The 14,932-nt window shown below is 40.2% G+C and overlaps 1 protein-coding gene across 1 annotated transcript in view; it reads left to right on the forward strand.

The window, feature by feature from the left end:
• Window positions 1-897: 897 nt before the first annotated feature.
• Window positions 898-14,932, forward strand: part of map3k22 (mitogen-activated protein kinase kinase kinase 22) — a 38,438-nt gene continuing 24,403 nt past the window's right edge. The window contains exons 1-3 of the mRNA XM_034861659.1: window positions 898-1,288; window positions 12,582-12,665; window positions 13,273-13,317. Coding sequence (XP_034717550.1) covers window positions 12,647-12,665; window positions 13,273-13,317 — 64 coding nt within the window. The 5' untranslated portion in view covers window positions 898-1,288; window positions 12,582-12,646. The remainder of the gene's footprint in view (window positions 1,289-12,581; window positions 12,666-13,272; window positions 13,318-14,932) is intronic.

The raw sequence follows: 14,932 nt of genomic DNA on the forward strand, positions 1-14,932 counted from the left end.
GGGACGCTCAGTTAAAGGGGATCATTTTGTCAGGATTGAGTCATTAGTGGACTGTTCTTTTTTTTCCAAGATAAGCACTCCAACCTGGGAAAGTGCCGCCACTCAGGACATCTGGCACAGCACCTACAGTGCATGCTGTAGAGGAGCTCATTGGGTGACAGTCAAAATCTGCAAGCGCTGCTGCTATCTCTGTACTCAGCCGCTGGTCAGGTGCGGTGTCCTGACCAGGCTTATTAATTTAGGTATTATTGTAGTTTAGCTCAAGTTTTTACAATTGGCAAACTTGCCACCTAAACAACTGTTACTTATTTTTTATTTTTTAAAGATTTGTTGGGTGCTTTTTTACCTTGGTTATGGTGACAGTAAACTGGAAAAGGGGAGAGAGATGGGGGATGACACGCAGCAAAGGGCAGCAGGTCGGATTCGAACGCTGCGTCGCTGCAGGACTCAGCCAACATGCGGATTTTACTTTTAATGCCATCAATAGCTCTGTCATGACGGCTGTTTTTTACTCAATAAATACAATACAATGTGAAAAGTTATACTATATATGTATACGTATAATTATTATATTTAATATCACAAGTAATATTTGGGTCCTTTTTTCTAAATATATTATATTTATATATATATAGTCAGTTGATGATCAGTTTGGTTCAAACATAATGTTGTAAAGTGTTTTTGTACTGTCCTGTTTATAAATCCTAAATATCCTAAATGTGTTAGAATCGCAGAATTGTATGCAGATGCAGAATAGAATAGAGGAGAGAGTAGGAAAACCGGCACTTGTGGCAGATGTTGTACTTGCTCCAGGTGTCCACAGGGTGGCGGTGCTCCCTTCACTTAACCTGCAGCGCCGGAGAGCGTCAGCACTTCCTGGAGCTCACGTTGCTGGTGACATCAGAGGCGCAGCTTCAGGGAGAAACTCGGCTCTGCTCTGTAGTGTGCGTGGAGACAAGCAAAGAGCAGGTCGGGGGGTAAAAAAACTTTCCTCTGGAACACATCAACCGTTGCAGTTTATTCCTCTCTGTACACACAGCTCTGGATCATGCACCTGGGAGAAGAGAAGATCTTTCTGCCTGAACACAGCTTGTATTTGTAATTCCTCAGCACTGAGCGCAGTTTCCGGGATATCTGCCCACTGTTTTTTGGGCAAGATTTGCTCTGCATCTGTTGGGATTTTTCCGCTCTTTCTGCCGTTTATCTGTGATAACTGACTCTCGTCAAGTAATTCATCTTCATACATCCTGCAGCCACAACTGCAACATGGAGACACATTCATAACAAGGTAAGAGTCCAATCTAGATTATGTCTCGATTTGTTTGGTGAGATCACTGCTTATAGACGGTTATTTCCTGTTGATAGCAAATAACATGCCTGTCCGTTAAAACAGAGTTGCAGCTATTATTAATTTGGTTGTTTGCAGTTATAACAAATCATATCATAAAACACAAACATGTACAGTATGTTAACTGATACAAAAGTGTACTGAAAAGGACTTCTTGCAAGTGCCACTGTTACTTGAACAACACTTGTATTTTATTGCAATTCAATTGAATTTGAATAGGTAAAGGCCCATAATCAGCCCCCTATTTGTTGTAAAAAGATACTTTTTGTTGATAAGTTCCTATTTTGTTTCTGGAATAAAGGGTTTCCTTTGATTATGAGTGATTATTCCAAGTCCAAAACATTTTTCTCACATGAATTGAACAATTCTGTGTGCTTACATCATAATCAGTAAAGCATATACATTGGATGCCTTGAGGTTTGAATAAATTCTGGAAAGTCATTTTCATCCTGTGCTTGTAGACCCATTTATGGTCTGTATCCTTTTTTTCTTTCTGTTGTCAGTCTTCCAGACCTCTGTTATTCACAGTGAGTTAAACTGGTGCTTTCCTTGAAAGGAAGGAGAAATCCTCAGCTCTTGTCCAGAAAAGTCCTTCACATGATAAGTGTGTTCTTCTCTCAAACTGTCTTTCTGGTCCCTTCCTATTTCCATCCTTGCATTTTCAAAGTATGTTGAGTCCACCCTGAGGCCGTTATAAAAGTGATGAGGATGCTGCTCGAACTCACCACCAGCATATTTCTGTGATGGCAGACCTCTGAGACAATCCACCAAATTAGATTTTAATGAGGCCATCAGGTTTATCAGATCAAACCAATATGAAGTGCACTCGCAGGAGTCTGAGCAGCCGACTGACGGATGAGGTTATCAGCACATCGGCGTGCCCCAGGAGGCTCAGAAGTAGCCTTAAATTGAGAATCAAACTGTCAAGTGGAAGCCGTCCACAGATATGGTTGGTGTGCCTCGAGTAAAACAATCCATTTGGCTGATAACCGGACTAGATCCCACAGTCAAATTGTTTGCCAGAGACAGCAGCGACGGGTTGTTAATTGTGTTTTGATGGGACTAAGGACTAATGATAAAGAGTTTATCACTCGACTTTCTGTTGCAGGTTAACCAGGTGCAAGGTTGATATTGTTTGTCATTGTTCAAGGAGAGTTCATAAAGAACGTCATATACTGCAGAGTTTGCTCATGCAGGCTAGCCTGTATTTCTCAGCAGCCCTCTTATGAGAAAGTTGTGTTCTATTCAAGTCTTCTATAAACTCCCCTTGACATCCCGCTTTCGACTCTCAAGACAATTTCATGCTGAGAGTCTTTAGTTACAACAACGTATTCTTTCTCTCTCAGTCCTTTTTCAGAGAGGAATGTAAAGTCATGCCATCATATGCAAAATTCACAGAAGCCGGCTGAAGGTGAAAGGTTACTGTGACTCAAGAAGCAGGCTTGTTATCTTCCCTTGAAGGCCTGTTTTGGATGTTGCCTGGTTACACTACAATACAAAACAAGTCTGTCATTAAGTGTCATTCCCTCTTAACAAACTTGAAGCATTATCATTATTCAGTATATTACAGTGCATAGCATGGTAGATGGCTTTTGAAACTATTCCTTCACATGTTGGTGAATAGCTCAAAAGACATGGGAATTTACCCTAACAGAAAAATGCTATTGAGTGCATTATGGTAAATGTAGGAGCCAGGTTGATCCATTCACAGGACTAAAAGTCAGAATATCTTGGTCTGTGCTCCTTTTTGATTTTTGGCATATTTATCCCTCATCTGTCTATTGTGAATCCCATAACTTTATGGAATAACTAAGAATACTAAATTGCTGGAGCTTTACATACTTTAATATTGCTTTATTTAAATAAAGCAATTAAAGTCTTGCTATAATGCTCCAAATTGTGCTTCGGCCATCCTGATTTCCTTCAATTTTCGTAAAGATAATGTGGGTCCATGTGGATCAAAATCAGTTCAGTGGACATAGTTACTAAAGGTCTGCACCTGTCAAAACCAAGCTATTATGTTAATGGAATTCTCTGTAGACCTTCTAGACAGCATTGTGTTGAGGCATGGAGCTAGAGACGTAATGGAAGGTGTTCAGTACCACCATGACATTTCCTGAAGCTGCCAGTCCGATGAAGCTGGGCAAGAATTGCCTAGATCTAATCAAAAACCAAGTAACCATTGTAAGAGAGCTTCAGTCATCTGTAGAGATGGAAGAACCACGCAGAAGGGCATCTTCAATCAGAGCTGTGTGGTAGATAGAAAGTCTCTCTAAAGAAAAACAATAAAGAAAGCCCTCTCAGGCTTTGCCAGACGGCGCAGAGGACTCTGAGCATAAGAAGGAAAAGATTGTCTAGTCTGACAAGACAAAGATTTGAGCTCTGATTGCCAAGCACTGTATCTGGCACAAACCAAGTACCAGCCACCTAGATAATACCAACCATGTGGTAGCACGGTAGTTGCAGTATCATGCAACAAACAGCTGCAGAAGCTGGGAGACAGAGAGAAAAACGAGCTGGGACAATATAGATATATCATTGCGGAAAAAAATCTCCAGAGTATACACAACCTCAGAATTGAGCAATGACTCACTTTCGTAGTTCGGCAAAGTCAGAGAAAAGGCTGGAGCGGCTTTAGGACAGGACCCAGGAATGAAAAATCTGTGACTTGACCTAAAGATCACAGTTTTCCAACACTTTATAAACAATGAACTTGAGCTTGTGTGCAGTGGAGGAAGATTGACACTGTACAAATACAGGTGTGCAAAGCTGGTTGCGGCACACCCAAGATGACGTAAAGCAGTAACTGCTGACTGTGGTGCTTCTGTATGGGAATATACAATTATAGAGTCTTGTTACAGTATTGGAATTTCAGTTTTATCTTTAACATTGCAGAACATACATACAGTACATTATGTCATTAAGAAGTATTTTGTGAATGCTAATGGATGAAAATACAACTCTTAACACTTTTAAATTCAGTCAACAAGAGTCATTCTTTCTTTATCGGTAGGGCCCACCCCCCTCCTCTACAGAAACCAAGAGGAAGTTGTCCTGATTGAGCTTTGTCTGCCCGGCTTGTCTGACTGTAAGGACAAAGCCATCAGCAGCAGAGACGGCAAGGACAGTCGGATAGACACAACACTGCCAGACTAGACTAGTACAATAACACTGAGGACAACTTTGTTTGTAGTTTGTTGCAGAGATTTTTAATGAAATCCATACTGGCTCTTGGAATTAAATCATGACTTTTGGATTTTTCATTGTCCCACTCACTCACCCTCTTGAGTATCAAAAGCCCAGAACCTGAGACACTTTTCATGGATATATCTTTGGTGGCAAAGCCAAAAAACTTTCCTGCCTCTTCCTGAACCACAGATGTTTGACATTCTGTCTCGTGCAATGGATTTAAGTCTATGAGCCGTCTCCGCATGGCTGCATTTGGGTGGAGAAACACAATGAATGAATGAATGGACTTGTAATAGCATGTCAGCACATAATGGAAAAGACAGCATACTTTACAGATTCTCTTGGGGGAAGAATATGGTTCTGGTGATCCAGGGAGTGGATTTACTATGGAAGGCAGGAGAATCACTCCTTCAGTTGGCTATTTTTAGCCAGTGTTGTGTGGTTGATGATAATGGCAGACAGATCTACTTATCTCTCTGCTAATAGAGCCATCACTTTCACTGAGGAGGATCCTGTTACACTGGAGCCTGATTGGTACCAGTGGTTTGATTTAACACAGTACATCCAGCTCCCTTTGGTCCCTCATTATACCAGGTACTTTCTCCTAAGACTATTATTGTGTCCTTAGAGTGGGGCTGGGTAATATATATAACAAATTTATATGAGGCTAGATATCATCTTAAATTCTGGATATTGTAATATCCTGATATGATAAAAGTGTCTTTTCCTGGTTTTAAAGGCTGCATTACAGTAGAGGCATGCAATTTTCTGAACACACCAGGCTGTTCTAGCTGTTTCATTATTTGCCTTTACCCATTTAGTTATTATTTTTACACAAAACTGATGATAATTTATCAAAAATCTCATTGTGTGCATATTTTGTGAAAGCACCAATTGTCAATCCTACATTATCGTCAAAATATCAACGTCAAGGTATTTGGTCAAAAATATAGGGATATTTGATTTTCTTCGTATCGCCCAGCTCTATATTGGATTTGAAAACTCAGCTCATGAAACCAGAGGCTAAAGATTAATGAATCCAATACGTACAATTACTTCACATTTCCAGTTTCAGATCCCCAAATGTGAGGATTTTCTGTTTGTCTCTGTTGTATATATAATTATAAACTGAATTTGAAATTTGGTCGAATAAAAAAAAGTAATTTTCATTTGGCTTTAGGAAATTGCAAACATTTTATGGACAACCCGATTTAATGGGCTCTTTTTCCATACCTTACTTCGGGGACTATTGCATATATCTTTGTACTAAACACTTTTAATGACTCTACAAAACGTGACTAATAGTCTACAGCCAAGCTAGCAGCTCTGTGAGAGTGTACTGGCTTTAGGGAACTGCTGACGCCGGTATGCAGACATGCTTTTAGTAAATATAGTAACATGTTGATGGTTAACAGATAATGCTGTCTGTTTCACAATGACTGGACGGAAGGTACAAAATGCTGTTTTTTATGGTATTTTTTATACCATGCATATATATATATATATATATATATATATATATATATATATATATATATATATATATTAAAAAAAATATATATATATATTAAAAATATATATATATATATGTATATATATATATATATATATGTGTATATATATATTAAAAATATATATATATATGATTGAGTCTGGTAGATGTGCACTAATTCTGTGGTTGCAGCCAGACCCATAGGTGGGACTTAACTATTCAATGACACACACCTGAGTTAGCTCGATGCCTTTGTACCTGAGTCTGATGGGATTGGCATTAGTTTTGCTGGTATTAAAGTAAACAAATTAAAATTTTGACCTGATGATGGCGCTAGACAAAAAGTGTGAGGGTCACAAACCTTTTTAGGATACATCATCTGGGAATCAGGAATGTCTGCACTAAATGTGCCAAGTGTGTAGACGTTTTACTGGATAAGTGAAAACTTTGACCTGTTGGTGGCATTAGATGAAAAGTAGGTGGCTCACCAAAATTAGAGACATTAATCCTATGGGGATCATGCATGTATGTACAAAATGTTATTGATATCTATGTAATATTTGTTGAGATATTTCAGTCTGCCCGTAGACATTTTTTGTTTCCAGGTTTTTAAATGTAAGGATGGACTGCTTTCTATCCGTAAAGATCAAACCCACTTGTGTTCTGGGTATTTAAAGCTGTCACTTTGGGCAACTGTGATGTCCTTTTTCCACTATGTTCTGACATTTTAGAGAGTTCATCAATAATATAAATAATCATAGCGAGATTGATTGCTGCTCTATATAATTAAGCGATGAAGCCGCCTTGAATAATTCTCTGGCTGCCCTAGTGGAGCATGCATGTACATTTGAAACAAGAGATACAAATGTGTAAATAATGGCATCAAATCATAAGTGAAAATCCTTTATTTGAAATAAATCCGATATCACCTTATTGTCCGTAGACATGGACATTTGTTTTGCAATACAAGCTCCAACAATTATAACAACAACCTAAAGACAAAAAGCTCAGAAACATGTAGGCATATAAAAAAAAAACATAAATATAAATGTAGTGCCATATGACGGGAAGTATTGTCTTATGTTGTAGGAAGGAGTCTTTGTGTCCCATTGAAAACTAACTTGGATCTCGTCTCTGCAATGACTCCTGTGAGACAAAGCAAGTGCAGCCAAGGTTTTGACAAATGAGCACTGAGGCCCCTCATGGAGTGACGTTCTCCTGCCCACGCACTCCTACCACCACCCAGAACCCCTCAAGCCTCCCCCGCTTAGAACACCCTCAGTTTGCTCACTGTTCAGGACTCCAAGCTGTATTGTCTTTTTTCCCAGAATCAGCCTGCATTATGCTTCTGACTCATGTGTCCACAACACAATCTTGGCAAGCGTTCAGCAGACGGGACACCCCCGCACTGACCTTTTTAAAAAAGGAGTAAGTCACCTAAATATCCATCTCACTAATCAACCTTCACTTACTGCAGTTCAGACAGCCTACCGGGTACTGTGACTTGCCTGTGATGCATCATATGATCTCATCAACAGAGCACATTTGTGTTGGTTATTTTTGTTTTGGATACAGCATTTAACAGCACATTGCAGCACACAGTTATCATGTTAGTATTACATTATGTATTTGTTATGTAATTGTTAAAGCATATTGGTGTTTCCAAAGAAAGCCATCAAATACACATCACTCACACTCAGCAGTGGAAGAAGTATTCAGATCTTTTACAAGTATGTAAGAACCGTTAGAAAAATGTACTTAAAGTATTACAAGTAAAGGTACTCACATTTTAGAAACTGGACACGATCCAAATAGTTTTATCAGTAAACTAAGTTTAATCAGGTAATCACTTCAGCTGGACTTGTAGGCCGTAATAGTGTTGGGTGGTTTAATTTATAGTAAAACATAATATTTTATGAACTACATGTGTTCTGTGTGCTTAAATCTTAATTTGTAATTTAGCTGTCAGCTGTATGTTGTGGGGCAAAAAGTACAATAGTTCTCTCTGAAATGTAGAGGAGTAGGAGTAGAAAGATGCATGAAAAGACTCGAATAAAGTACAAGTACCTCAAATTTGTACTTTAGTATAGCACGTGAGTAAATGTACTTGGTTACATTCCACCACTGGTCACACTTTACATTACAGCTAACCATGTGGCCAAATTACTTCTCCATTTAGATTTAATCTACTGTTTCAGGCTTCCATTGGCTTCCATCATCTTCTACACAATATGAAAATCAATTGTCAGACTGTCAGAGAACTTATTAAGTGGATCAGTGGATATGTATGCATCCATTTTTGTCAGAATATCTTTATCAGGAACTGGATTGTAACAGAACAATGTGAAGTTAGATGTGGTTCTGAAATACAAGCAAATAATGCATATTAAAAAGCATCTAACATAGTGTGAACCTTATTTACCAAAACTAAATGTTATAGCCACCAGCATATAATAAGAAACAATACTAAGCATTGCATTCATTTCTCTGTAATAATTAACATAAATGCAACATGTTGCTCAGTAACACAAACTGAGAATAGGCCACATCTATTACTGTACACACATCCATAATGGAGCAACCATTGTAGTACACCTTTACCCGCCAAGCATGTGACTCCGCAGCGCTAGTCTGTGTACTGACGATTGCACCTTGCTAACAAATTTCCCTAACACAACCTGAATATTAACATCAATATTAAACAATCTGCACAACAATCAGCTTTGCAATAAGAAACACAGCAACCGCAATATTATCAAGGCGATAGTATCTCTATCTCTCTCTCTCTCTCTCTCTCTCTCTCTCTCTCTCTCTCTCTCTCTCCCTCCAAATGTCACGTTACATGGGCTTAACTTCCACACTGTAGCAGAACACTTATTGAAGATAACGAGGCAGTGAAACCCATGACAGTTTGGCAAGCTACACACTAGTTTTAACTTAGGTTGTGAGCTACCCACATCACTTTAACAAGTCCGTAAACGGGCCTGCTCTCGCGGGACCTTTTGTAAAGAATCGCGATAAAAGTCGCGATGTCTTTTGTGCAATGAAGTTGCGGAAAACAGTGAAAGTTGCAAAACAAAATTGTGATTTTTTTTTTTTATAGTTCTTTAAAAATAAAAAATAAACTTTACTCTGGGCTTAGATTTCCTTGTAACTTTACCAAAAAGGCTCAGGACGCTGCAAATGTTGGTACGCTACAATATGAAAATGGCTGGTAGATTTAAGACAAATTTATATATTATATTTATTGAATGGATCAAATATGAGTATATCTGTCAATGACTTGTTGATCTTTACATTGTTAGTTCATTTCCTATCCTGGCCTGGGCCACTCGTTTATATGGTTTGCCAAAGGACTTATTGGACTTTAACTACTCATTGCACTTCAATCCTTGTCCTCATTGTGCACATCTCATATCCATTTATTTCTCCATCCACCGTGTTCGTGTTTGTGTGGGCATGCTCGTCAGTTGCGGGGGCACTACTGGGATTGGTTGAAGTCGGACATTTTTACCGTTACACCGGTAATCGTTAGGTCCCTATTCGGGACACGTGAGTGATGTCACACTGCTCAGGCCACCAGGCAGCTGGAGAGCAGACCTTATACTTCTCTAATCTAAAGGGGGAGGGGGGTTTCCCTCAGAGACCTATCCTGGTTCGAGAGTGATGTATCGGAGCTGAAAGAGTCTAGCGAATATTTACACATGCATATATGTGCTTGTCTGCATAGTCTTGGCTGGGATTCCTGTTCAGTGATTCCAATAAAAATAAAATAGCAGTTTAAGTGGCACAGCTCTGCTTTGTCTGGCTCAGACAATTCCCCACAACCCTCGTCTGAAATCCTGTTCTCTTTAATTAACTTCATCATTTCAGCAGAGTCCACGTGCTGTAACAAAGGAAAGGCCTCTGCCAGTGATAACGTTGGCCCGACTCGTTGTGATGTTGTCTATATTTGACAGCGAAGTGCGTCAGAATGTTTGAAGCAGTTCTGGATGGGTGTAGCATTTGTAGGACTGTCTCATGATCTAGTAGAGGGACAGACCGTCCTTTCTTGGAGGACGTGCGGCTGCAGAGCAACAAGAGCGAGTGGCGATTAGCATTTAATCTCCCACAAGCCGACTGTCAAACCACCGCCTGCCAAGAAGTGTGGGGAGAATTGGGTTGGCGATCTGTGGACACCACCAGCCCAACGTCACGCTGGGCAGAGGGGCAAAACACATGGGCCATCTGGTGACTCGCTAGCACGGGACAGGGCTTTTCTGTTCCCGTGTGAGAATGCGTGTGTGTTTGTGTGTGTGTAGCATCAACAGACTGTATCACGTGGTGTTAGGAGACCACCTGTCTTGTGGCTGTTCATCTCTTTCATGTGGGTTCAGCAGCACCATACTAGAACAGCCTGACACAGCATACAACCTCAATGGTTTATCAGCTGTAAAAACAAAAAAAACAAGTAGAAGTATGTTTCGGGGGTTTAATATGAGCACATTTAGTGCTCATGCTGTGATGGAATTAGAGCAACCTAAGTTGTCACCCTTAAAACACTTTTGCCCATGCTATAAAGATTTAACCGTCCAATCCCTAAACTCTTGTGATTTGTGCCTCTGACAGCAGTACACTGCATGTTCCAATGTTCAAACTCTGCCGGCACCCTGTGACTCGGCCCCTCAGGCTGTAAATTGTTCCAGTGACTGTCAATATTGCTTTCATGAAAACTTTTTTTGGCAGACACAATGAGCAAGAGCTTGTGTCTCTGAAGACAGGCTGGAGCGTTTGCCTTTGCTTAATGTTTGTGGTTAAAGACACTTTACTGTTCATAGTGTGCAGCCTTAAAAAACACAAAGACACATGCAACATCGAAACTGGAGACAGCAAAACAAAAAGTAAATGATGCTCTACGAATAAAAGCCATCTGGGGAGTACTTGCTTAACCTCTGGTGGCTCTTTAGTCCTTTTCCAAAGATGTTGCATTGAAATTGCTGGTTAGAGTCCCAGCAATACAATGTGCCATACAAGTTTATATACCCGCACTCCTTTATTAATTCCAGTAATTATATTATTTTTGCAAGTGTATTTTTTGTCTTTTATATTGTTCTTTATCCTTCCCCTGCAAGCCTTGTATAACAGAACACCGCTATCCCAGTATATTATTTCCTCTTAACACTGCCTTTGAATGCGACTTCAATTAATCATGTGATGGAGCGTTTAGTTTACTGCAAAAATACATCATGAAAAATTGTCACAACAGCAGAACTGATACGTTGTAGTTAAACTGCAGTGCTGACAAATGGCTCTTTCTTTGGGGCTGAAACATTGTGAGACAGCCACTGACAACTCTAGCTGTGATCCTGTTGTTTGTGTGTTGCAACAAGCATAGCAGCTCTGCCCTAACCCTTTTATGACCTTTTCCATGACCCTTTTATATAAAATTAATAAAAGTCACCCTTAAAATGCCTAAGAAGAATTTAACTTAATGTTACTAAAAGGAAAAAAGGCAACAAAGTGAGAGATGAAGCAATTGTTTTGTTATTGCAGAACAGTCACCTGTTCCTGGGCAGTTCAGTACACGTTTAGGTTTTTACCTTCGTAGTGTTTCAAACTTTTTTTACAGTCATGTTACGGGAATCGCACGCCTGAATACCTACCTGTCGGATAATTTCCTGAACCAGCCCTACAAATGACAAGTTGAATTTATAAGCAACAGAATGCACTCTACTCATTCAGTAGACACACTGGTTTTGCTGATAGTAACTTTCTTGGTCTGGTATGACCGGTAGCTTATGGTGGCTAATGTTGGCTAAAGTTGGCAAGCTTTACATACATACAGAAACCTGCAGCTTCCCGTTCAGCCTTACACGGCTCTGTGATTGACCTTACCTACGGTGGAACACACCAGCTCTTAACCACCACACACATTTCAAAAACAACAGCAGCTGTTTCTCTAGTTCCTGTTCCTGTTCCCCTTTTTTCTAAGCTTGCTTGAAGCTTGCATTCAAAAAAAAAGTGTGCGTGCGCGCCTGCGTGTGTGCGTGCGTGTGTGCGTGCGTGTGTGCGTGCATGTCATAAAGAAGGAAGGCTCTCGCTTTGTCTTAAAAGTGCTCATGGTCTTAACCTGAGGCAGGCTGTTAGGCAAACACCTATGCCTGCCTTTTAAAGGCTCCTCCATCATCATACACGGAGGAATTCCTCCTCTGCTGTTGCCGTGTGGTTCTCAGAGTGGCATTAAAGAGACATCAGGGCATTCACAAGATTTTAGATGGATCGAGTTACCACCGTCGGATGCAGCTCTTGGTTGCCATGTTATTTGTTTGACAGGAGCTTTAAAAAAAAGGAGGTGTCAATCTCAAGAGACTGTCCTGGTTAAATAAAGATTAATTAAATAACAGAAGCAGAGACACTGATATTAGAAAAATAAACTTTCTGTTGGAACTGCCACCGGTGTCCTGTTTTGTCATTGTTACTGTGCAATCACAGAAATATTACGTGCTCCAAGCTGAAGGAAAGTGGCACAGGTATTTGATGTTGAAACTATGTTTTTTGTTTCTTTGCACTCAGGATGATATCTTTGCTTGCTGAAAGAAGTTGAGCTCTGTGCTCGAGTTCAACAGGGTCACTTCCTGATGATGACAGTAAACATGGGTAAGTAGTTTTTGACAGCAGGTTGTGGTACAGTACATACCTACAGAAAAGTGCATGTGATTACTGAGAAACACACAAACACACACCTCTCTCACATCCTCTGGCAGAAACACTACGGAATAAAATAAAGTGTGAGAGTGTAAGGAGGCTGTTAACACCTCCAGATTGCCTTGGATGTACAGACTTATTTTGGTCTTTTTACATTGTTAGTATAAATGTTGTTTTTGTACTTTATTTGGATATGGTTGCTTCCAAGTATACCAGTGTTGCACATGTATTTATATTCACACCTACCAGCCGGTAAACACATGCACTCCTACATATATGAAAAACCAGTCTCTCCCACTCTCTCACACACACACACACACACACACACACACACACACAGCTCCTCCATATAACATGACAGGAACAATTGACTCCTGTGGTGTATTTGCATGTGCACAGGATCTGAAGGTCGGCAGGAGCTGTTGTCTGAACCTGTTGCCATTCCAAACCCAAAACAATTCACAATGCCTCATAGCTATAGTGCAGCCTTCAGCCCTGGGTCTTTATATTTGTCTTATACGCACTGTGATCAAAAACTGTGTTGCATTTGTTTCTACAGATGATGGTCTCCAAAATGGACCGGGACAGCACAGAAACTTACAAGGTAAACACTAATGTTCACACATTATCAGCACTTCAGAAAATCACCATTATAGTAATGTTTGACATTTTGGGGGAAACGTTTTTTCTCTTTCTTTTCTAATTTTAAACAAGAGGATTATTAGTACTTTTGTGTTTGTGAGTTAATGAACCAGTTTAGCTAAGCTTAGCATAAAGACTGGTAGCAGGGGCGATCAGTTAGCTGGCTCTGCCCACAAATACACTAACTGTGCTAGCAACCTCTGAGAGCTTTCCCCCCTCTTTAATAACATTTTAGCAAATGAAACAATGTTCAAAATGCCAGTGGAGAATAAACAGCCTAGTACAGAGAAGATAGAAAGAATCACAGGAGCAATCGTGACTGACTGGCATGTTTCCGTTCTACGTCATCAAGCCTTTTTACTCCCCTGTGCTGTGGACATAGGACTGACTACCAAGCCTCTAATACTGCCTATTTTGTAAACCGCTAGATAAACTCTTCAGGTGTGACCTGGTCTACTGGTGAGTTTCAAAGGTGTTGGTTGGTGTATGTTTGGACTTTGAACTGGTTTCCCTTGCCTCCAGTCTTTTTGCTAAGCTAATTGCCTCCTGGCTCTAGCTGCATAGCCTACATCATTCACAAACTATTAGAGTAGTGTAAATGACTCTCTGTAAAGAAAATGCAAATGGTCATTTTTTCCCCCCAAAATGTCAACCTATTCCTCTTTCATAAATTCAGTGTACACAAAGCCCTCTTTAAGAACTAATTACATTTCCATTACAGTGTAGTGGAAGCCTATACTGGCAAAGAGAAAAAATGTCACAGCCTTTAGACATTGGAAATGTTTGCATATATTCTTTAATTAAAGGCTTCAGGTAGAGACCTTGCACAAACATTTATTGTACAAACACTCACACTACCCTGCATTACATCAGAGTCATTATTCTTAGTGAAAGATTAACTCCAAGGGTTTTAACGTTACACCCATTAGGTGGTAAATCAGCTGGATCGCAATTTCGATAAACGGCAAGGCATGTAGAAATGTGCGTCTGTGCTGCGCTGTGCTGTGCTGTGCGTCAGAGCTCGGTCCGTGCTGCAGAGTGAGGACACGTTTGGCTCCAGCTGCTAATCCTGCCGGATGCCTTTGCCATGATGTGTCTCTCGGCACCAGGAAATCCCCTCAATGTCTTCATTCAGGCAGCCTGCCTGACACACACACACACACACAGTCGCTGCCTCACTGGCCCTTACACATGCTTTGTTAGCTTGCAAGTTGCAGCTCTAGCCTCTTAAAGCCAATGTTATTCTTGTGGCTATAGCATGTGCCTGCATCTTAAACTCCAAACTCTTTCAGCTGCCCTGGTTTTGGAGACAGATACACGAGAATAACACCTTTTACATTAACTATCGTGGACTTGCTATTACCTGCTGCCACTTTCACAGTTCTCAGCTTTAGTCTGAGGAAAAAAGTAGAGTGATGATGCAATGTCCAGCAATCAGCCTCCATTGTGTAATGTTGTTCGCTCTTCTTAGCTTACTGGAATTCCCCCTTTTTTATGCTAGTCACATTTCACCCAAGACACAAGATGGAGCACAGGAAATGAACTAAAGGTATCCGATCTATCTACATACAGTGGTG

The sequence above is a fragment of the Etheostoma cragini genome, chromosome 22 (genome assembly GCF_013103735.1).
Source record: "Etheostoma cragini isolate CJK2018 chromosome 22, CSU_Ecrag_1.0, whole genome shotgun sequence".
NCBI classification, from domain to species: Eukaryota; Metazoa; Chordata; class Actinopteri; order Perciformes; family Percidae; genus Etheostoma; species Etheostoma cragini.